The sequence below is a fragment of the Phyllobates terribilis genome, unplaced genomic scaffold, assembly GCF_046119375.1.
Source record: "Phyllobates terribilis strain yellow unplaced genomic scaffold, ASM4611937v1 Scaffold_3__8_contigs__length_932513732, whole genome shotgun sequence".
Taxonomy (NCBI): domain Eukaryota; kingdom Metazoa; phylum Chordata; class Amphibia; order Anura; family Dendrobatidae; genus Phyllobates; species Phyllobates terribilis.
In genome coordinates this window covers 413,591,967-413,608,434 of record NW_027362763.1, presented here as the reverse complement: position 1 = coordinate 413,608,434, position 16,468 = coordinate 413,591,967, and the positions used below count along the sequence as shown (strand labels likewise).

General features: G+C 39.8%; 1 protein-coding gene across 2 annotated transcripts in view; it reads right to left on the bottom strand.

The window, feature by feature from the left end:
• The window catches only part of BCKDHB (branched chain keto acid dehydrogenase E1 subunit beta), a 199,847-nt gene that overhangs the window by 39,662 nt on the left and 143,717 nt on the right, over positions 1 to 16,468 (bottom strand). The window contains exon 10 of one of the 2 annotated variants that reach the window (XM_073675617.1): positions 4,324 to 4,625. The exons of the other annotated variant lie outside the window; for it this stretch is intronic. Within the exon in view, the coding sequence (XP_073531718.1) occupies positions 4,539 to 4,625 (87 nt within the window). The 3' untranslated portion in view covers positions 4,324 to 4,538. Of the gene's footprint in view, positions 1 to 4,323; positions 4,626 to 16,468 lie in introns of those variants that run through there. 2 annotated transcript variants of the gene reach the window in all.

Here is a 16,468-nt window from a genome sequence, read left to right as displayed (position 1 = left end):
ATAACCTTTCTACAGCGGCAGAGAAAGGAGGAAACTTGAGGTCCATTTATAATTTAATAAAGCCGGCAAATCCTGAAATTAAGTTATCAATTATAGAACCCCTTAATGACCGGCCCAAATTTGCAATCCGCATCAAGGGCTGGTTGAGCAGCTATGACATTTAATTTTACTAATTTTCATTAAACATGGGCTTTAACATTGCAGTTCTTGCACTTTCATATAAATATGCTTATAAATGTAATTCTAAAATGATATAAGGTATATCCCATTGGCCATCTCACAACGAGATACTAGAGCGCTCAAAATAAAACCACTAAGCAAGAACCAATGCAGCTCAGCTACATGTATATACGCCATAACAAGGACCTTAAAAATATATCACTATAAATTCACCCATGTATAAGGGATGGGGTTATAGCAATCGATAATTGTCTAATATAGGTGTTCAATGAAATGATATAGGATTTCTATCAGAAGGAATGCCATGTCTTTCATTATCTTATACCAATCCCCAGAACATGGTTTACTGGTAAAAAAAATATACTGATGTAATTCTGGCACATAAAACACAATACCTAGCAGAGTCTTTAAGGCCACGGTGATACGTTCAGTGTTTGGTTAATTTTTTCATCTCAGTATTCGTAAGCCAAAACCAGGAGTGGGTAATAAATACAGAAGTGGTGACGTGTTTCTATTATACTTCGACTGTCCCACGCTTATAAACACGGAGGTAAAAAACTCACCACATACTCCATGTGTGAACGTGGCCTTAGTGGTAGTAATGTGTACTATAGAATTGTAGTTAAAGCATTGTGCAGTCTAAAATGATAAGTCGGTAGTCACTCTGAAGGACTGCAGACTTATGAATCCCCCCAGCGCAGGCACTGTAAAGATTCGCCGGTTTCTGAGCCGGGACCGGCGGGTACGTGTGTGTTATGCCAGGCCAGAACCCGACAAGTGGACGCGGCCACTTGTATCGACAAGGCTATGCTAAATAGACGACTGCGCCCACTCGACGAGGTGCGGCCTTGCTTTATACGCTTGTATGGAGCAAGGCCGGCCCACTAGATGGGCTCTGGCCGGAAGTATGCATAACATATCCGGTCCCTGCTCAGAAACCAGCAAAATCCTTGTAGCGCACAGAGGATACGCTGTGTGTGTGTGGGGGGGGGGGGGATAGAATCATCATTTTAGACTGGACAACCCCTTTAACATAAAGGGAAGCACATAGAGAGAATTTATGAAGGTTAATTGTTCATACACAAAAGTCTTCAACCCAAGCAGTTTGGCAATGGACAAATTTTGTTAACCACACAGTTGATACCAAAAAGGGTTAAAAAGTGTAATTTTTCTTTTAACCAAACACGAATATTAAAATTTCCCCCAATGTAGGTTGTACAGCAGATCAGATGACTAAGGTTACATTCACACGCTAAGTATTTGGTCAGTATTTCACATCAGTATTTATAAGCCAACACCAGGATTGGAACAATCAGAGGAAAAGTATAATAGAAACACGTCACCACTTCTGTATTTATCACCCACTCCTGGTTTTGGCTTACAAATACTGATGTGAAATACTGATCAAATACTGAACGTGTGAAAGTGGCCTTAAAGTGAAGCTATCATCAGAAAATGACCTATTGTTTCAAATCAGGCTTTTGTGATGGGTGGATCGGATTCTGTTATCAGCTGAGTACAGATGCATTAAGGCCCCGTCACACTAAGTGACGCTACAGCGATCCCGACAACGATGTGACCTGTCAGGGATCGTTGCTGCGTCGCTATGTGGTCGCTGGTGAGATGTCAAACAGTCAGATCTTCCCAACGACGCAGCAACGATGCGGCGACCCGTAACGATCTGTATAACGATGCACGCCTATGTGTTTCTGTGTCTGAGTCGTCAACAAGGTCGTTGGTAAGGTGTCAAACACATCGATGCATGCTACCCAGCGGGGCCTCAACGATCAAAAAAAGGTCCAGACCATTCCGACACGACCAGCGATCTCACAGCAGGGGCCTGGTCGCTGCTAAGAGTCACACTAAGCGAGATCGCTACTGAGGTCGCTGTTGCGTCACAAAACTTGTGACTCAGCAGGGATCTCGCTAGCGATCTCGCTTAGTGTGACAGGGGCTTTACCGTCATTGTAATCCTGTCCCTGATAAGAACCATTGCTGAAAATTCTTCCTGAAAGAACAGGAAGTCTTAGTCTAAGAAAAAGTCCTTCAGGCCAGTGTGAAAATTGCAAGATTGCCAATTTTATTTTTCGAATATGAAAAAAAAAATGTTTTCTTTAAATGTACATAACAAAATAATGGATTTACCCAATAGATCATTTTTGAAGATAGGTTTAAAAAATGAATGGAAAACTATGTGTATGGACAGCAGTAAATTAACAACGTGGATAACCCACTTTTCTTAATAAAAAATAAATAAATCCCACAATATCCACAAGATCAAAAGTTATAATTTGATGATCCCTGTAATTCTATTTAACATGGACATGAATTGTCTAAAATGTATAATCTTTGCACTAACTGCGATAAGACAAGCAGTTTTTGTCAAACCCTGGCAAACCCAAGAGAGGTAGAAGAGTTTTATGGTTAGTTCATATAGTGAGGGAGGAGTTTTAAAACAATATATGTATGATGATAGATTGGAAAATGATAGAATAAAGATGGATCATACGAAGCCGGTTTCATCAATATTCGATATTTCACAGGTAAGTTTCTGCTGAATTGACATATCTTGCCTGATAGAATCACCTTTTCCGTGTATTTGTGTATCACACAGAATGGGCGCTACGTATTCAAGACTAAATTTCATTTAGGCAATGTTCGTTTTTCATTAATAAATAATTCAAAGCATGACTTCATTATAAATATAAGTGAAATGAATTCCATCTAGTAACAAGACTCCAATCACTGCAATACACAAAGCTAAGTTTAATATTAAGGAAATCTGATAATGTTTCTGCTACATGTTCAATCAAAATTAGCTGGAAGAAAACCTTTCCAACATGTCAAGGTTGTTCTATCACATGGAAATTACTCTATAGTTAAGCACCAAAAACAAAACACAATACACATGCAAGAAGTGTAGGATTATTCCACAGCTGCCATGAATAAAAGAGAAAATAATGGATAGCATTTTTACAAGTTAGATGATGCATAACGTCTTTCATTTAACCAAAACCAGAATGTGAGTTACTAGATTGTTCCCCTGATGGTCCTGATCCAGAAGAGCAGCCAAGGGACACACACAAGGGTTGATAACTGTCTCGAAGATGTTATTTGCCCAGGAATCAATACAAGAACAGGATACTTGAAACCTTTTTTCAACAGTGGATACTTTGGATATGACCGCTATACCTGAACCAGTCTTTTTAACCCCTTCATCCTCTGGCGATTTCCCACTTTTCTAATTTTCATTTTTTTCCTCTCCTTCTTCCAAGAGCCATAACTTTTATATTTTTCCGACCACGTAGCCCTATGAGGGATTGTTATTTGCAGGACAAGTTGTACTTTTGAATGACATTATTCATTTTATCATGTGATGTACTGGAAAGAGGGGAAAAATTTCCAAGTACGTTGAGTAATTTTTTTTTTTTTTGGGGGGGGGGGGGCTGATTTACCCTGTTAACTATACGGTAAAACGGTCTTGGCAATAGGATTCTCCAGGTCGGTATGGTTTTGCAGATGCTATAATATTATATATATACACACACATAAAAAATAATATAAAAATATATATATATATACAGTACAGACCAAAAGTTTGGACACACCTCATTTAAAGATTTTTCTGTATTTTCATGATTTTGAAAATTGTACATTCACACTGAAGTCATCAAAACTATGAATTAACAAAAAAGTGTGAAACAACTGAAAATATGTCTTATATTCTAGGTTCTTCAAAGTAGCCACCTTTTGCTTTGATGACTGCTTTGCACACTCTTGGCATTCTCTTGATGAGCTTCAAGAGGTAGTCACCGGAAATGGTCTTCCAACAATCTTGAAGGAATTCCCAGAGATGCTTAGCACTTGCAACACTCTCCTTCTTGGTCAAATAGCTCTTACACAACCTGGAGGTGTGTTTGGGGTCATTGTCCTGTTGAAAAATAAATGATGGTCCAACTAAATGCAAACCGGATGGAATAGCATGCCGCTGCAGCCATGCTGGTTCAGTATGCCTTCAATTTTGAATAAGTTTATAATTCCACATGTGTTAATTCATAGTTTTGATGCCTTCAGTGTGAATGCACAATTTTCAAAGTCATGAAAATACAGAAAAATCTTTAAATTAGAAGGTGTGGCCAAACGTTTGGTCTGTACTGTATATATATATATATTATATGTGTATAAGTTGTGAAAAAAAAAAATCTAAAAAAGAAAATGCATGCCTGGCAGCATAATTACAGCAATTTTTTTTTGTCTGAACTGCTCTGGTATTTCCGAAAAAAATATAGTCAGAAAATTAAGCTGGGGACCATATCCAAAAATGAGACTAGATGGTTGCAGTCCCCGGATGGCTTGTCTCAGCATCGTTCCAGGTGTTTGACATGTCTCTCACCATCACAGTCACAGATTTCTTCAATCCATGTTGTTAGTCTCCCCAAAGTGGCCTATAGAAAAAAATGCACAGTTCACTTTTTAAACACACAGCAGGCATGCGTTTTCATGAAAATCACTTCCACTATGCTTAATTGTTTGTTGACCAGAAAATGTTTGGGGTTTTTTTCCCCCCTATTGTTCCAAAAGCCATGACCATTTTATTTTTCTGTCTACAAAGCCATTTTTCAGTAGCAGTGACTGGCCAGCGCCTGCGCAGAAGAACGATGAAGCCACTGCCCATAGAAGGGAGGAATAGGTAAGTATAATCGCAGGATTGCAGGGCGCAGGATTCCGGGGCCAGAAATGCACATCACAGGCCAATGTGACACTGATGGGAGGGGGATGCTATTCGAATGAAGACAGGAGGCGGAGATTTCTTCTAAGCACCTCACATCCCGGAGCCTGGAAGGAATAATTAGCATAACAGACGATTTCAGCACATCAAGACCACAGCTATGGGCATACAGGTAAGACTAGTTTAACCATTCTATTACCTGTATGCCCATATTAATAGGTAAAAATGTCTCAGGGGGTGACAGATTCCCTTTAAATTTGTAAAAAAAAAAAAAAAAAATTTGTTTGTGTTGCCATTTTCTGTGACCCGTAACATTTAATTTACTGTCGATAGAGCTGTGTGAGGGCTTGTTTTTTTATCCTTGTTTTTCACAAGTTGAATATTTTCTTTATATCATTTCGGGGGGAAAATATAACGTTTTTGTTGCATTTTTGTTTTTGCCAAGTGTGGCAACCGAAAATATGGAAAATCTGGCTTTTCATTTTTTTTTTTTTTCCTTTTGTACAGTTTAAATAAGGTTATATTTTGCCAAGACAGGACATTTTTTGCACACGATGAAAACAAACATGTTTATTTGTTCGAATGCCCTAAAAAATGATTATCCAAATAATTCACATTTTGCTATGACTTTTTGAGATACATTTTTGGCTGCATCATTTCTGCATGATCAAAAAGTCATAAGGCCTAAAAACCAGCAGCCTTTGAAAAGATGTGTGTGTTTGTGCCGTGCATTAAATGTCAGTGTGGAACAATACAAGTCGCATTGAAAAGTAATCTTCAACCAATTTGTATTCATCATCCATGGGCTAGGGACACACAAGTGTATTTTGGCTTATTCGAGAGAATTTGGTTGATTATGCCAAGTACACGCTGATCAGAGTTTGAGCAGAGCGTGATGATAGTGTGCTTGGATTCTCTCGGATGAGGAGAAGATGGAGAAAAAAAAATTCTCCATCTTCTCCATTGTGTCGGTCCTTGGAAATCGGTCTGCACTCAGATGTCATCCGAGCACTGTTCAATGTTTTCCACAGACTCATTGACTTGTATGGCTGGGAGGGGGGGGGGTGGCTGAAAATCGGATCAAACTTGGGCATTATTTCCTGAGATAGACTCTGTCCTAGGAAAAAAAAAATCAGACTTACACAGACCCATAGAATAATATTTGTTGGGGTGCGATCTGATGCTTTGTCGGATTGCACTCGAAAACATCGATTAGCTACTTGTTAGCTGATCGGTGTTGGTTTACTCTGGCACACTGCTCTTAATGATGCACACTGAACGATCAGCAATAGTTCATTCAGTATTTATAGACTGCCATTCTTACACCGGGCGAGGGTTACACCGGATGATGCGCTGCAGAGAAAAATGATCTTTTTTGTAGCACAAATGATCCTGGTAGCTGACAAGAAAACATTTTGCTCATTCATCAGGTGAACCTCAACCTGTTTAGACTTCAGGGTTATCAGTAAAGGAGTAGGCCTAAAAACGCTCATTCACAATAATCTTGCAGCATAAATTGCCCTTTTATACGTATTCATTCATAAATCATTCAGCTGTTGAGACTTATAAAAAAAAATGTACGGCATATATAATTGTATTTGCATTCCTGAATCTGTACACAATCCCCGGCAATAATATTTTACAAATCCTAGGCATGGATATAGTGAGGAAGCGCACATTTTCAGGCTCAATGGGATGGCTAGATCAATGACGGATGACAGAAGACACTACTAAATAAAATCAATTAAAATCCCCAGAGAATGATGACGTTACTAAGATGATGTGATCATTTTTGTAACCATCATTCTCTGAACATCAGCCTCCCTCTGCTGAATTTACGGTACTTAAATTTATTTCATATGGCAGTGTCTTTTGTAATTTTGATCAACTAAACCATTTTGACACATGTTTTTGTGCATTTTTTATTTCCATGGATTTCAGGTATATTGTAAGCAATATCACGTGGTTGGTGGCCTGGCCATTACTAGTGTTTGCTTTTTTTGAACATTAATTCAGGTCTTCTATTGTGAAAGTTTCTACTAATGATAGAATAATTTCTTTGCTCACAGTAGACACTTTCTGATAAGATTTGGAAAATCCAATTCCTGGTTGCGGTTTCTAATCCTATAGTTTTACTTTCCTCCGTGGACAGAATAGTTAAATTTGTGCAATGAGTGAAATCCATGGGAAATCAGCAGTAAAATCAGCAACAAATCTGTATGCAATTCATAGATTTTGCAAATAATTCATAAGACGCTTCGGATTTATAGGTCATCAATATTGGATCGGTAGGGTATGTTGACTAGGAGCTGATCTGCAGTACCAGTCAGCATCCCCCAAATACATCTGCTGTGCAGAGCAGATCTGCTCAATTTATTCCACCTGGCCAATGCCAGAAGTAAAAAATAAGAGCTGATCGGGGGTTGGTGTCAGACCCCCCACTGATGCGATACTGATGACTTCTCAGAATTGTAGAACATCAACATCATTTACCCAGGAAACCTCTTTAAAGGGAATCTGGCAGTAGGATTTCACCCCCAAACTATTTGAAAGAGCTATATACGCATATAAAGACAAATGCAGCAACACTTAAATGGCCAGTCCATTCCTCCATTACTGGGAAATTAGCAAATAATATGCAAATAAGGCCAAAGAGCTACTGTAGATTTGAAGTCTCCGTCACTCCAGTTCTACTCGCTGCACCATCTCCTCCTGCTTGACTGACAGCCTCTGATGTAAGACTTCAGGCAAAGGAGTCATCAGTCAAGCAGGAGGAGGTGGTGCTAGTCGGGAATAGAGCTGGAGCGACAGAGGCTTCAGATCTAAAAAATAGTTCTTCAGTTTAATTTGCATATCAAGATTTCCCTGTGATGGAGGAATGGACTAGCCATGTATAGATATTGCTGGGCTGGTCTGTGAAAGAGCTACATGTGCATATAAATAGTTTGGGGTGAAATCCTGCTGACAGATTCCCTTTACAGATAATGTATTATAAGGTGCCTATGATATAGAAACATGGAGTGTGGCAGATGTCCTATAAAAGATTGGATTCATTACACCTTCATGGAATATCTATGGAGATTGCTGATCAAGATTAAATCATTATTGTGCAAATATGCAAAAAAAAGGATAAAACTAATGCTCAAAGATGTGATGTAAAAACCACATTTAACATAAATAGCCATAAGAAACTCTGTATATAAAGAATTGCTTCTCTGTAAAGTGCTTTAGATACAGGAAAGGGGTAATTACACTTAACATATTCTATTCCCTACAGTGCATTCATTCTCGGTGTGGACTTTACGAAGCCTGTATGTGTAAAATCGTGCTTTTTACAACACATCCTGAATGCTAGGTTATCTTTTTAACACGTGTACTTACGCATTTGAAAATCTGTTAGGATAATTAATATTAATAGGCACAAATATAGGCAACACCAAGTAAGTGGAAAAAGGAGCCAGGCTTTGAAAAAGTTTTGATTTTGAGATGTGACTTTTAGGCTATGTTCACACATGTTGTGTTTTTTTACGTCACAAATCTACAGCAAAACTTTAGCTTCAGGGACATTTTGTTGCGTATTTTTGTTTTTGTGCTTTTTTTTATGCGTTTTTTTTCACTGTCCTTCTGTCTCCATTTATGCATGTACATAAAGTGCTGTGAAAAAAAAGAACCCCATTCTATTTTGGCATCAAAAACGCTAATGCAAATTTTGTTGCGTTTTTGATGCGTTTTTTTTCACCACCCATTACTTCTTATGGGTGAAAGAAGTGACATGCTCTATTTTCCAAGAACACAACCAAGGCACAAAATACGCAACAAAAAGAAAAAAACAAGATGTGGGAACAGAGAATTCTGATTTCTCAGACTTTGCTGGTACTGCAAAATGCAGCTAAAAATTTGCATAAAAATCTGCAGCAAAAAAAAAGCTGAAAAACCCAACATGTGTGAACATAGCCTTAGCATCACCCAATTTGACGTACCCCTCGAAAACAGGGAAAAACGCAAAGATATGAAAAGCCAAATTTCTCTGCCAACATACAAGAATATGCTATAGGAAAATATACACAGACCGTAAAGATTAAGTACCAGTAACATAAGAATGTCTATTAAAAGAACAGCTGCTTTTAGTTTGCAGAACAGCTCTAAACTACTGTTTAGGGTCTCGGAGGTACCATTCCAATGTGGAGAGACGGAAACAAGAGACCAGAAGACTTCTAAATATAGCATTTAAAATACCATTATCTGAAAAGATATGAAACAATTCATGATTGGCGATGGAAGAATCAATCATCATAGCTTATTTGAATATAAATTGAAATAGTAGCCTTTTATATAATAAGTGTGCTACATGAATGAGTTCATTATAAATGTTCCAGGCTGAAAGAAGTATCTGGGGACGCAGTACATAAGTTCTGGATGCAAAAGAACAATTAAGTCTACTTAACATAGATCTTGAATACTGAATATGCCATTAAAACGCCTGATGATCCAGAACAGAAGACCGAATAAACTAGAATAAACTCATATTACATGAGCATTAAACATGGAACATTTGATCACATTTTGAGTTGCAATCAAAACTGAGAAATAATAAGAATGCTCTTCTATCAGTCTCATAAGATCTATACTTCCGTTCTTTCTCGCTTAGCTTAAAAAATATAAAAATCTGCCTCTGACGGATAAGCGAAAAATGTCTACAGGAAGGACACCCCCCACACACACATACAAACCTATCAATGGAGCCATCATTGTTCAGCAATGGGCAGCAAATGGTCAGCTAGCTCTGTGCGCGGTAGCTTGGCAGCTCTTGATATGACTTCTATGGACTGGCTTTGCACTGGCCACACTGTTTAGGAGATCCCAGACAGTGCCTTGGCCTTCACCCTTTCACTCCGTTACAACGATCTGGACTTACACAGGAGCCCCTGGTTTGGGTCCACAAAGTGGCTACTGGGGGGGTGGAGGGGGCTGGCATTGGACGGCCAGGGAGAAAAGTAAATACCAGGAGATCTGGATTAGAATGGTCAGGCAGCAAAATAGTCAAAACCGGGATTCAAACTAAAAAACAGGAGCAGAGAAAATGACTGTGAACCAGAGTAAGGTGAACTTATAACTGGCACTGGAGGCAGAGAGCTAGGGCTTTACATAGTGTACAGCCCTGCCTAATACTCACAGAAGGGAGTAATTAGAAACCCATGCTCAGGAATTAACTTCCAAGTTCGCGGCCTGAGCGGCACCACAAGTTCCAGAATATTAAAGGGGTGGTCCGAAACAGAAATTAACTTTCATTCTAAATGCCTGTGCATTTAAATGCCATAATTTAATTGAACATTATTTAATTAAAAAGTCTTGATTGTTTCCTCTCTACCCTACACTAAGAGGATTAACCAGCGTGCAGAGACCAGCGTCGCCCCTGCAAGTGACATCACTTGTCTCTGCACGCCAGGTAATCCTCTTACAATGTGCACTGAGAGTGCGCTCTATTCCCAGCTCGTTATTTCTGATCTAATCCAGCGAGAGAGAGAGCACTGTCATTGTGCACATCGCAGTGACAAGAATCTCCTGAGCCTATGTCAGAATTGACAAACTACACAGGCGCTTCGTTACAGGGAGGGGGAAGGGGTGGGAGCAGTGACGGCAGCCCGTGTCCCCTGATGACGACTTGTTTGAATATCCCAGCATGCAATGGGATCCTCAAATGAAACATCATGAAAAAGGAAGTATTAAGAAAAAAAAATGAAAGCAGTTAGGGAAGGATAGAGAATTTTTAATTACATTAGGAATGAAAATTAATTTGTGTTTCAGACCACCCCTTTAAGTATATCTGCTGCATTGTGGCCCTGTATCACTCGTAACAAAGTTGCAGTGTCACCTGGAGACAGGAGAAGCACTGGGAGCAACTCCAGACATGGATGTAACACAAACCCAGAGTGTTTTTTTCCTGTTTCAGAAATTTTCCTTGAAATGTCCATTCCATCTCCCAGGGTCCCTCTTCAGTATTCCGCCTTCCTTGTACTTGTGTAGGCAAGTTTTCTGGGCACCGAAGAACACTGGGTGCAGAAGTGTCAGTGGGCGTGACACTGAAGAGGAATGCTGGGAGATGGAATGTGCAGGCGCAAGATTTCTGGACAAATACCCAACGTCACAGGGACAGAATGACATTGTGACACTGTGGGAGGTGATACATAGGATAACGAAGTCCGGACGCAGAGTTATCTCCTGGGCAATGTCCTCCCCATTGCCTGGAAGAGATCATTTACATAAAGTGATAAAAGAGGATTTCTCAAAAAAGGAATCTGATATGACGCATACAGGTAGGACTTTTTTCAGAAGTCTATAACCTGTATTCCCATATTAATAGTTTAGATAGGGCAAATGTGGTAACAGATTCCCTTTAAAGCGCACCTGTCAGCAGGATTGTGCTCAGTAAACCACATACACTATCAGGTGGGCGACACTACACTAATTAAAATGATACCGTGGTTGATTAAATCTGTCCTTTGGTTCTTGTGTAATCTTTACTTTCTGTATGCTCTTATGCCAGCTCATTGTGCCTTCCCGGACCTGCCTCTTATTTTACCTAGCCCCGCACTACTAGATGCATTATGTAAAATAGGGGGCAGGTCAGTGAAGGCACAGTGAGCTGTCATAAGAGCATACAGATGATTATGTAAGCAGAGCACCAGATAGAGCGCCCCCCACAGGCCACCCCGGAGCATGAGAATATCATTATCTCCAAACTGAAAGTAAAGATTACACAAGAACCACAGGACAGATTTCATCAACCAAGGTATCATTTTAATCAGTGTAATGTCGCCCACCTGACAGTGCATGTGGTATACCGAGCACAATCCTGCTGACAGGTGCGCTTTAAGGAACAAAAAGTGATTGTAGATAAAGATCCAAAAATAAAAGACAAAATTGTGTAGTTTTTGAAGGCAAAATCAAAGGAAAGGACATTTAAAAAAAAAAAAAAAAAAAAAAAAAAGCTATTTTTTAAGTAAGGGCAACAACCGAAAAATATATTTTTTGTAATTAAGTAATTATTTTCTCAACAAGTGGAAATTTGATTTGCCCCATATATAAAAAAAATACTTTCTAGGGTTGATCAAAGGTTCTCTGATATACATGTGACTGCTGTTTGGGGGCATTCTTCACAATTCTGTCAAGAGTGGATGCTGAAGGGCTGCTGCCGATCAGTGGCCACCAATTGGCTGCAACAGTTAAATGGCATTAGTGTGTCACATGAGAGATAGCGGACATTAGAGGAGCAGCGCATATCCAGGAGGGGAGTATACGAGTTACTTTTTCATTTTATGTGGTGCACTTTAACACTTAAGAAAGAAGTGGATGTTAATGAGTGGAAAACCCTTTTAAAAGTTGTGTCCCCATATAATCTAAAAATTGCTTGTGCTGATGGGACAGGATAAGTAACACCCAGTTGTCAAACTATTCCTACATTTCTAGGGTAAATAGCAGGTGGAAAATACAACAAAGAGTTACAAGAAAATGTGCTTTATTTCCTGGAAAATTAAAGAATTTACTAAAAAAAATGTCAAGAGAGCCATGTGAAAGGCCATGTTCACTTTGGCAACCAAGTTTGTTTTATTGTTCTAAAACCTCAAAATAAAATAAATAAGAGAATAAAATGGTCTTGGTGCCCTGTTGCTCCTATATAGGATTGTGTGCTTTTCACAACCCCTATATCTAGTCCTGCAGCAATATTCCCTTTCATTTTTATCATTGTTCTTACGAACATAAATTTGGCATGTAAGCAAGTAGGGGTTAGATGGATGATGGAAGACTGCAGGATCACACTACGCAGGGCTTGTTTGTTATCATAGGCATATCCAGGGGCTGTAGACCTAACAGCAATTTCTTTTAAATTATTACAATTCAGAAGTAGATTTTTTTTTGTGGAGTAGATGCATATTTATAAAAAGAAAAATTGAAAAGGTGTACATAACCCCCTTAGCTGGTACGTTTCAGGTTGCTCCCTGGGTAACCAGTGAACCTGCTTACCATCAATTCGAATGTTTTCTGGAGCAACCTGTTCATGGAGAACGATAACCATTTGCCCCATAGGAATATCTGCCTAAAGCCATTATATGACTGGGACACAGCTGTTGAGCCCTACACAAGCATTTAACCCTTAGCAAAGCTTGCAGTATTCAGTGATCGTGTAGCACCATCCAAGGTGGAGTTGCTATACCATTTCAGCAAAACTGTGCGGCCATTAACAATAATAAAACCTAAGCAATTGAAAGCAAATGAGCAACGATCATTCTACAGCAAGTCTGCACCCAGGGGCGGGCTGGGCCAGGGGACAGGGAGGCATTTGCCCCTAGATGCTTGTCCCCATAGAAGAGCGGAAGACTGCAGAGGAAAGAAGAGAACAGTAATGCGCACGCACAAGATTTCCTCTCAAGCGGCCGACATCACAGGGACAGAGTTGCGCTGATGGGAGGTGAGAATATGGAGAAGAAGTGCGGAGTTATATTCTGGGCAACGTCCTCCCCATAGCCTGGAAGAGGTCGTTTACATAAAGTGATAAAAGATGATTTCTCAAAAAGGCATCTGATATGAGGCATACAGGAATGATTTTTTTCAGCATTCAATAACCTGTGTGTATGCCCATTGTAATAGCTTAGATAGGTCAAATATGGTGACAGATTCCCTTTGGCGTCTTTTGAAGCCTAAAGCTGTTAAAGAAGTGATCGGTTTCCACTCTGAAGACGCTCTATACTTTACAATAAAAGTTAATGGGAAGGCCAAGAAGACAACCTATCTTTTTGAGTGATTTCCCAGCCCATGGCCAACCCTAGCTATGTGCGACCCATGCGGTCGCACAGGGCGTCGACTGCAGTGGGGGCGACTTTCGTCCTCCCTCTGGCTCCTGCATGCTTTCCTGTCAGATTGAAAACTGATGCATTACAGATTTAAGAAACGCACAGCAGTTCACTTTATGCTGCATAGGAAAAAGGAAAAAAAAAATACCAGTACAGTAGGCACGAGATTGATATAATTCCCATCCACTTTGCTGGAATTGAAAGACACAGTTCTTTTGCACCGTGACAATAAGCAGAATAAAAAAAACCTCGTCATGGGAACGTGAGTTATCTCAATATCATAGTAGTTAAATGCCCTTTTAGATCATCAGTATCATAATGGTGGAGATGCCTGTGGCTGTAACTCATGTCCTGCCCCAACAGTAAATATGTGCAGCTCTGCAATTATTGATGAAGGATCTGTGCAGCTCTGCAACTGTTTACATTCACTGCCACTGGAGCCGAGAAAAGCTGATCAGTGGCGCCGGCAAGTGCTAGACCCACAAAGATCACATATTGATAACCTTTCCTGTACAGAGGTCAACAAAATCATAGCAGTGAAATCCTGCTTTAACAAAATGCAGTAAATCACTTAGCCTCTAATGACAGCTGCAGTTTAGGGACAGAGTTCTTGCCCACGTTCTGTGGTCCCATCGGGGCGCATGTCCGAACTACCTGCAAAATGGGATTCGAGTGCAAGCACCAACAGGGCCATTAACTATAATAGTGCCAATAGAATCAACGTGCGCTCTGTCGTGCATCGTTTTCGGGCGTATACGCCTACTATAGGCGGACACCCACATGAAGTGTACTGCGTCTGAGAGTCCGCCCCCAGTAGGCATATACACCCGAAAGTGATGCACGACAGAGCACACATTGACGGTCAGTACCGTTATAGCGAATGGCTCCGTCAGCGCATATGCCTGAATTCCATTTTGCGGGGAGGGGGGGTCTGGGGGGAGTTCGGAAACTAGCCCCGACGGGTCCACAGAACTTGGGCAAGAATGCAATGTGAATGGAGCCTTATCAATTATTTTAGAATTGAAATCTGGTCTGACTGCTATAAAGTTCGATTTTATTTACAAAAAAAAAAAGAAAAAAGAAGATCAGCGCAGAATTTTGAAGATCTAAAACAAAGTTTTTTAAAGAAGTATTTGTGCAGTCTACCTCTACCTCGCTAAGGTCAGCGATGGGCACAGTAGTCATTTTGTCATTGACTTGTTGTCCCAGGCGCAGCCCTTTAAGGAGTTAAAATGATAATTTCACTCAGCAATGGACACATTGATACTGTACTATAACACCCTTTACTGCCTGGGCATCAAAATGATAGCTACAGCAAGTATTTATCACAAATAAGCGTAGAAAAATACGTACTGGACATTTTATTCCTACATATAACCTATCAGACACTTTATTTTAAAGTTAAAGCAATTGCCGAAGAATATCATTTTATAATTGAGGTTCTAGGTGATTAGTAATAGCTGAGCCATTAAAGGTCAATGCTTTATACCTATTTTGGGCAAAAGGATCACACTGTATGGATGGAACTAAATCTGGAAAGTAACCGTGCACTCCAACTAGACTCTTTATTGAAACCTTATTAGTTCCACATGCAGGAAAAAAAATATCTACCACGATCTCTAACAGTTTTGGCTCCACAATTATCCACTTAATCCAACAAGAAAAGAATTTGACTTATTTTTCCTCTTACGGCACATTTGCAGTAGACATCTAACATCTCGCCCTATATGAAGATCTGCAAACGAAAGCAATTCCTTAATAAAATATTTACATTGTTTCAGAGATTACGGTTTGCAGCCCCTAAATAGTGCGCACAGTGTTTGTTTAAGCTAATGCATTTTCAATAACAATTACTCAAAGGAAGGATTAGTTTAAGCCTTAGAAAATGTGCATCTGTAAATGTAATTGTAGAAATGTAAATTGCATTACGATACTACACACCAAGGCACATCCTGTATCGTCATGAGATCTTACAGCCTGCTCTTCCCTAATAATTAATAGAGATGAGCTAATCAATTTGCAGGACCATGGTCCAGCGGTCACGGCAGTAGTCCATGGCTGCTGGCCGGGAGGCCTTGCGAACCTCCTCCTCATTACTAGCGTGACACATGCTTGACATCGCAACAGGCCTACTCATTTATTTTACGCTTTGGATGTTTTTAGAATACTAAATTGAGGCATAATCATCTTCCATCAACCCCGTGGATCCAGTGCAGGCCACTCATGATTTTTGCCAGTACTGGAGGAGAAATATGTGCCGTCTGGATGTCAACCCAACTGCTAAGGTCTATTATTGGCTGCAGTGGTACGGTGACCTGGTGTGGCCTCAGTTGAATCCACAGGGTGTCAGAAAGAGATGTTATTTTAAAAATATTCATGCCTCCCAAAAAATTACTGCATCGGACAGCCCCTTTATAGTTCCTATCAGAGGGAATCGTTTTGGTGCAATTCTTAAGTGAGATAAGTACACCTACCTGGTTAAAAACAAGAGTCAGTCTTTCTATTAATTTATTATTTATTTTTGATTGCTTTAATAGCCCTGACATATTCCACAGCGCAGAACACAGATTGTCATTCTTATCGCTCATACATATAATAGATTAAACAGCTTCTTACGAAATTGGACTATCAGTAGGTAGTGGGTAGGAGTTGTCTGCTCTTCTGCTAAAAGTCTGCATTTACTCTACGTGACTGCAGACTTCTGAATCCT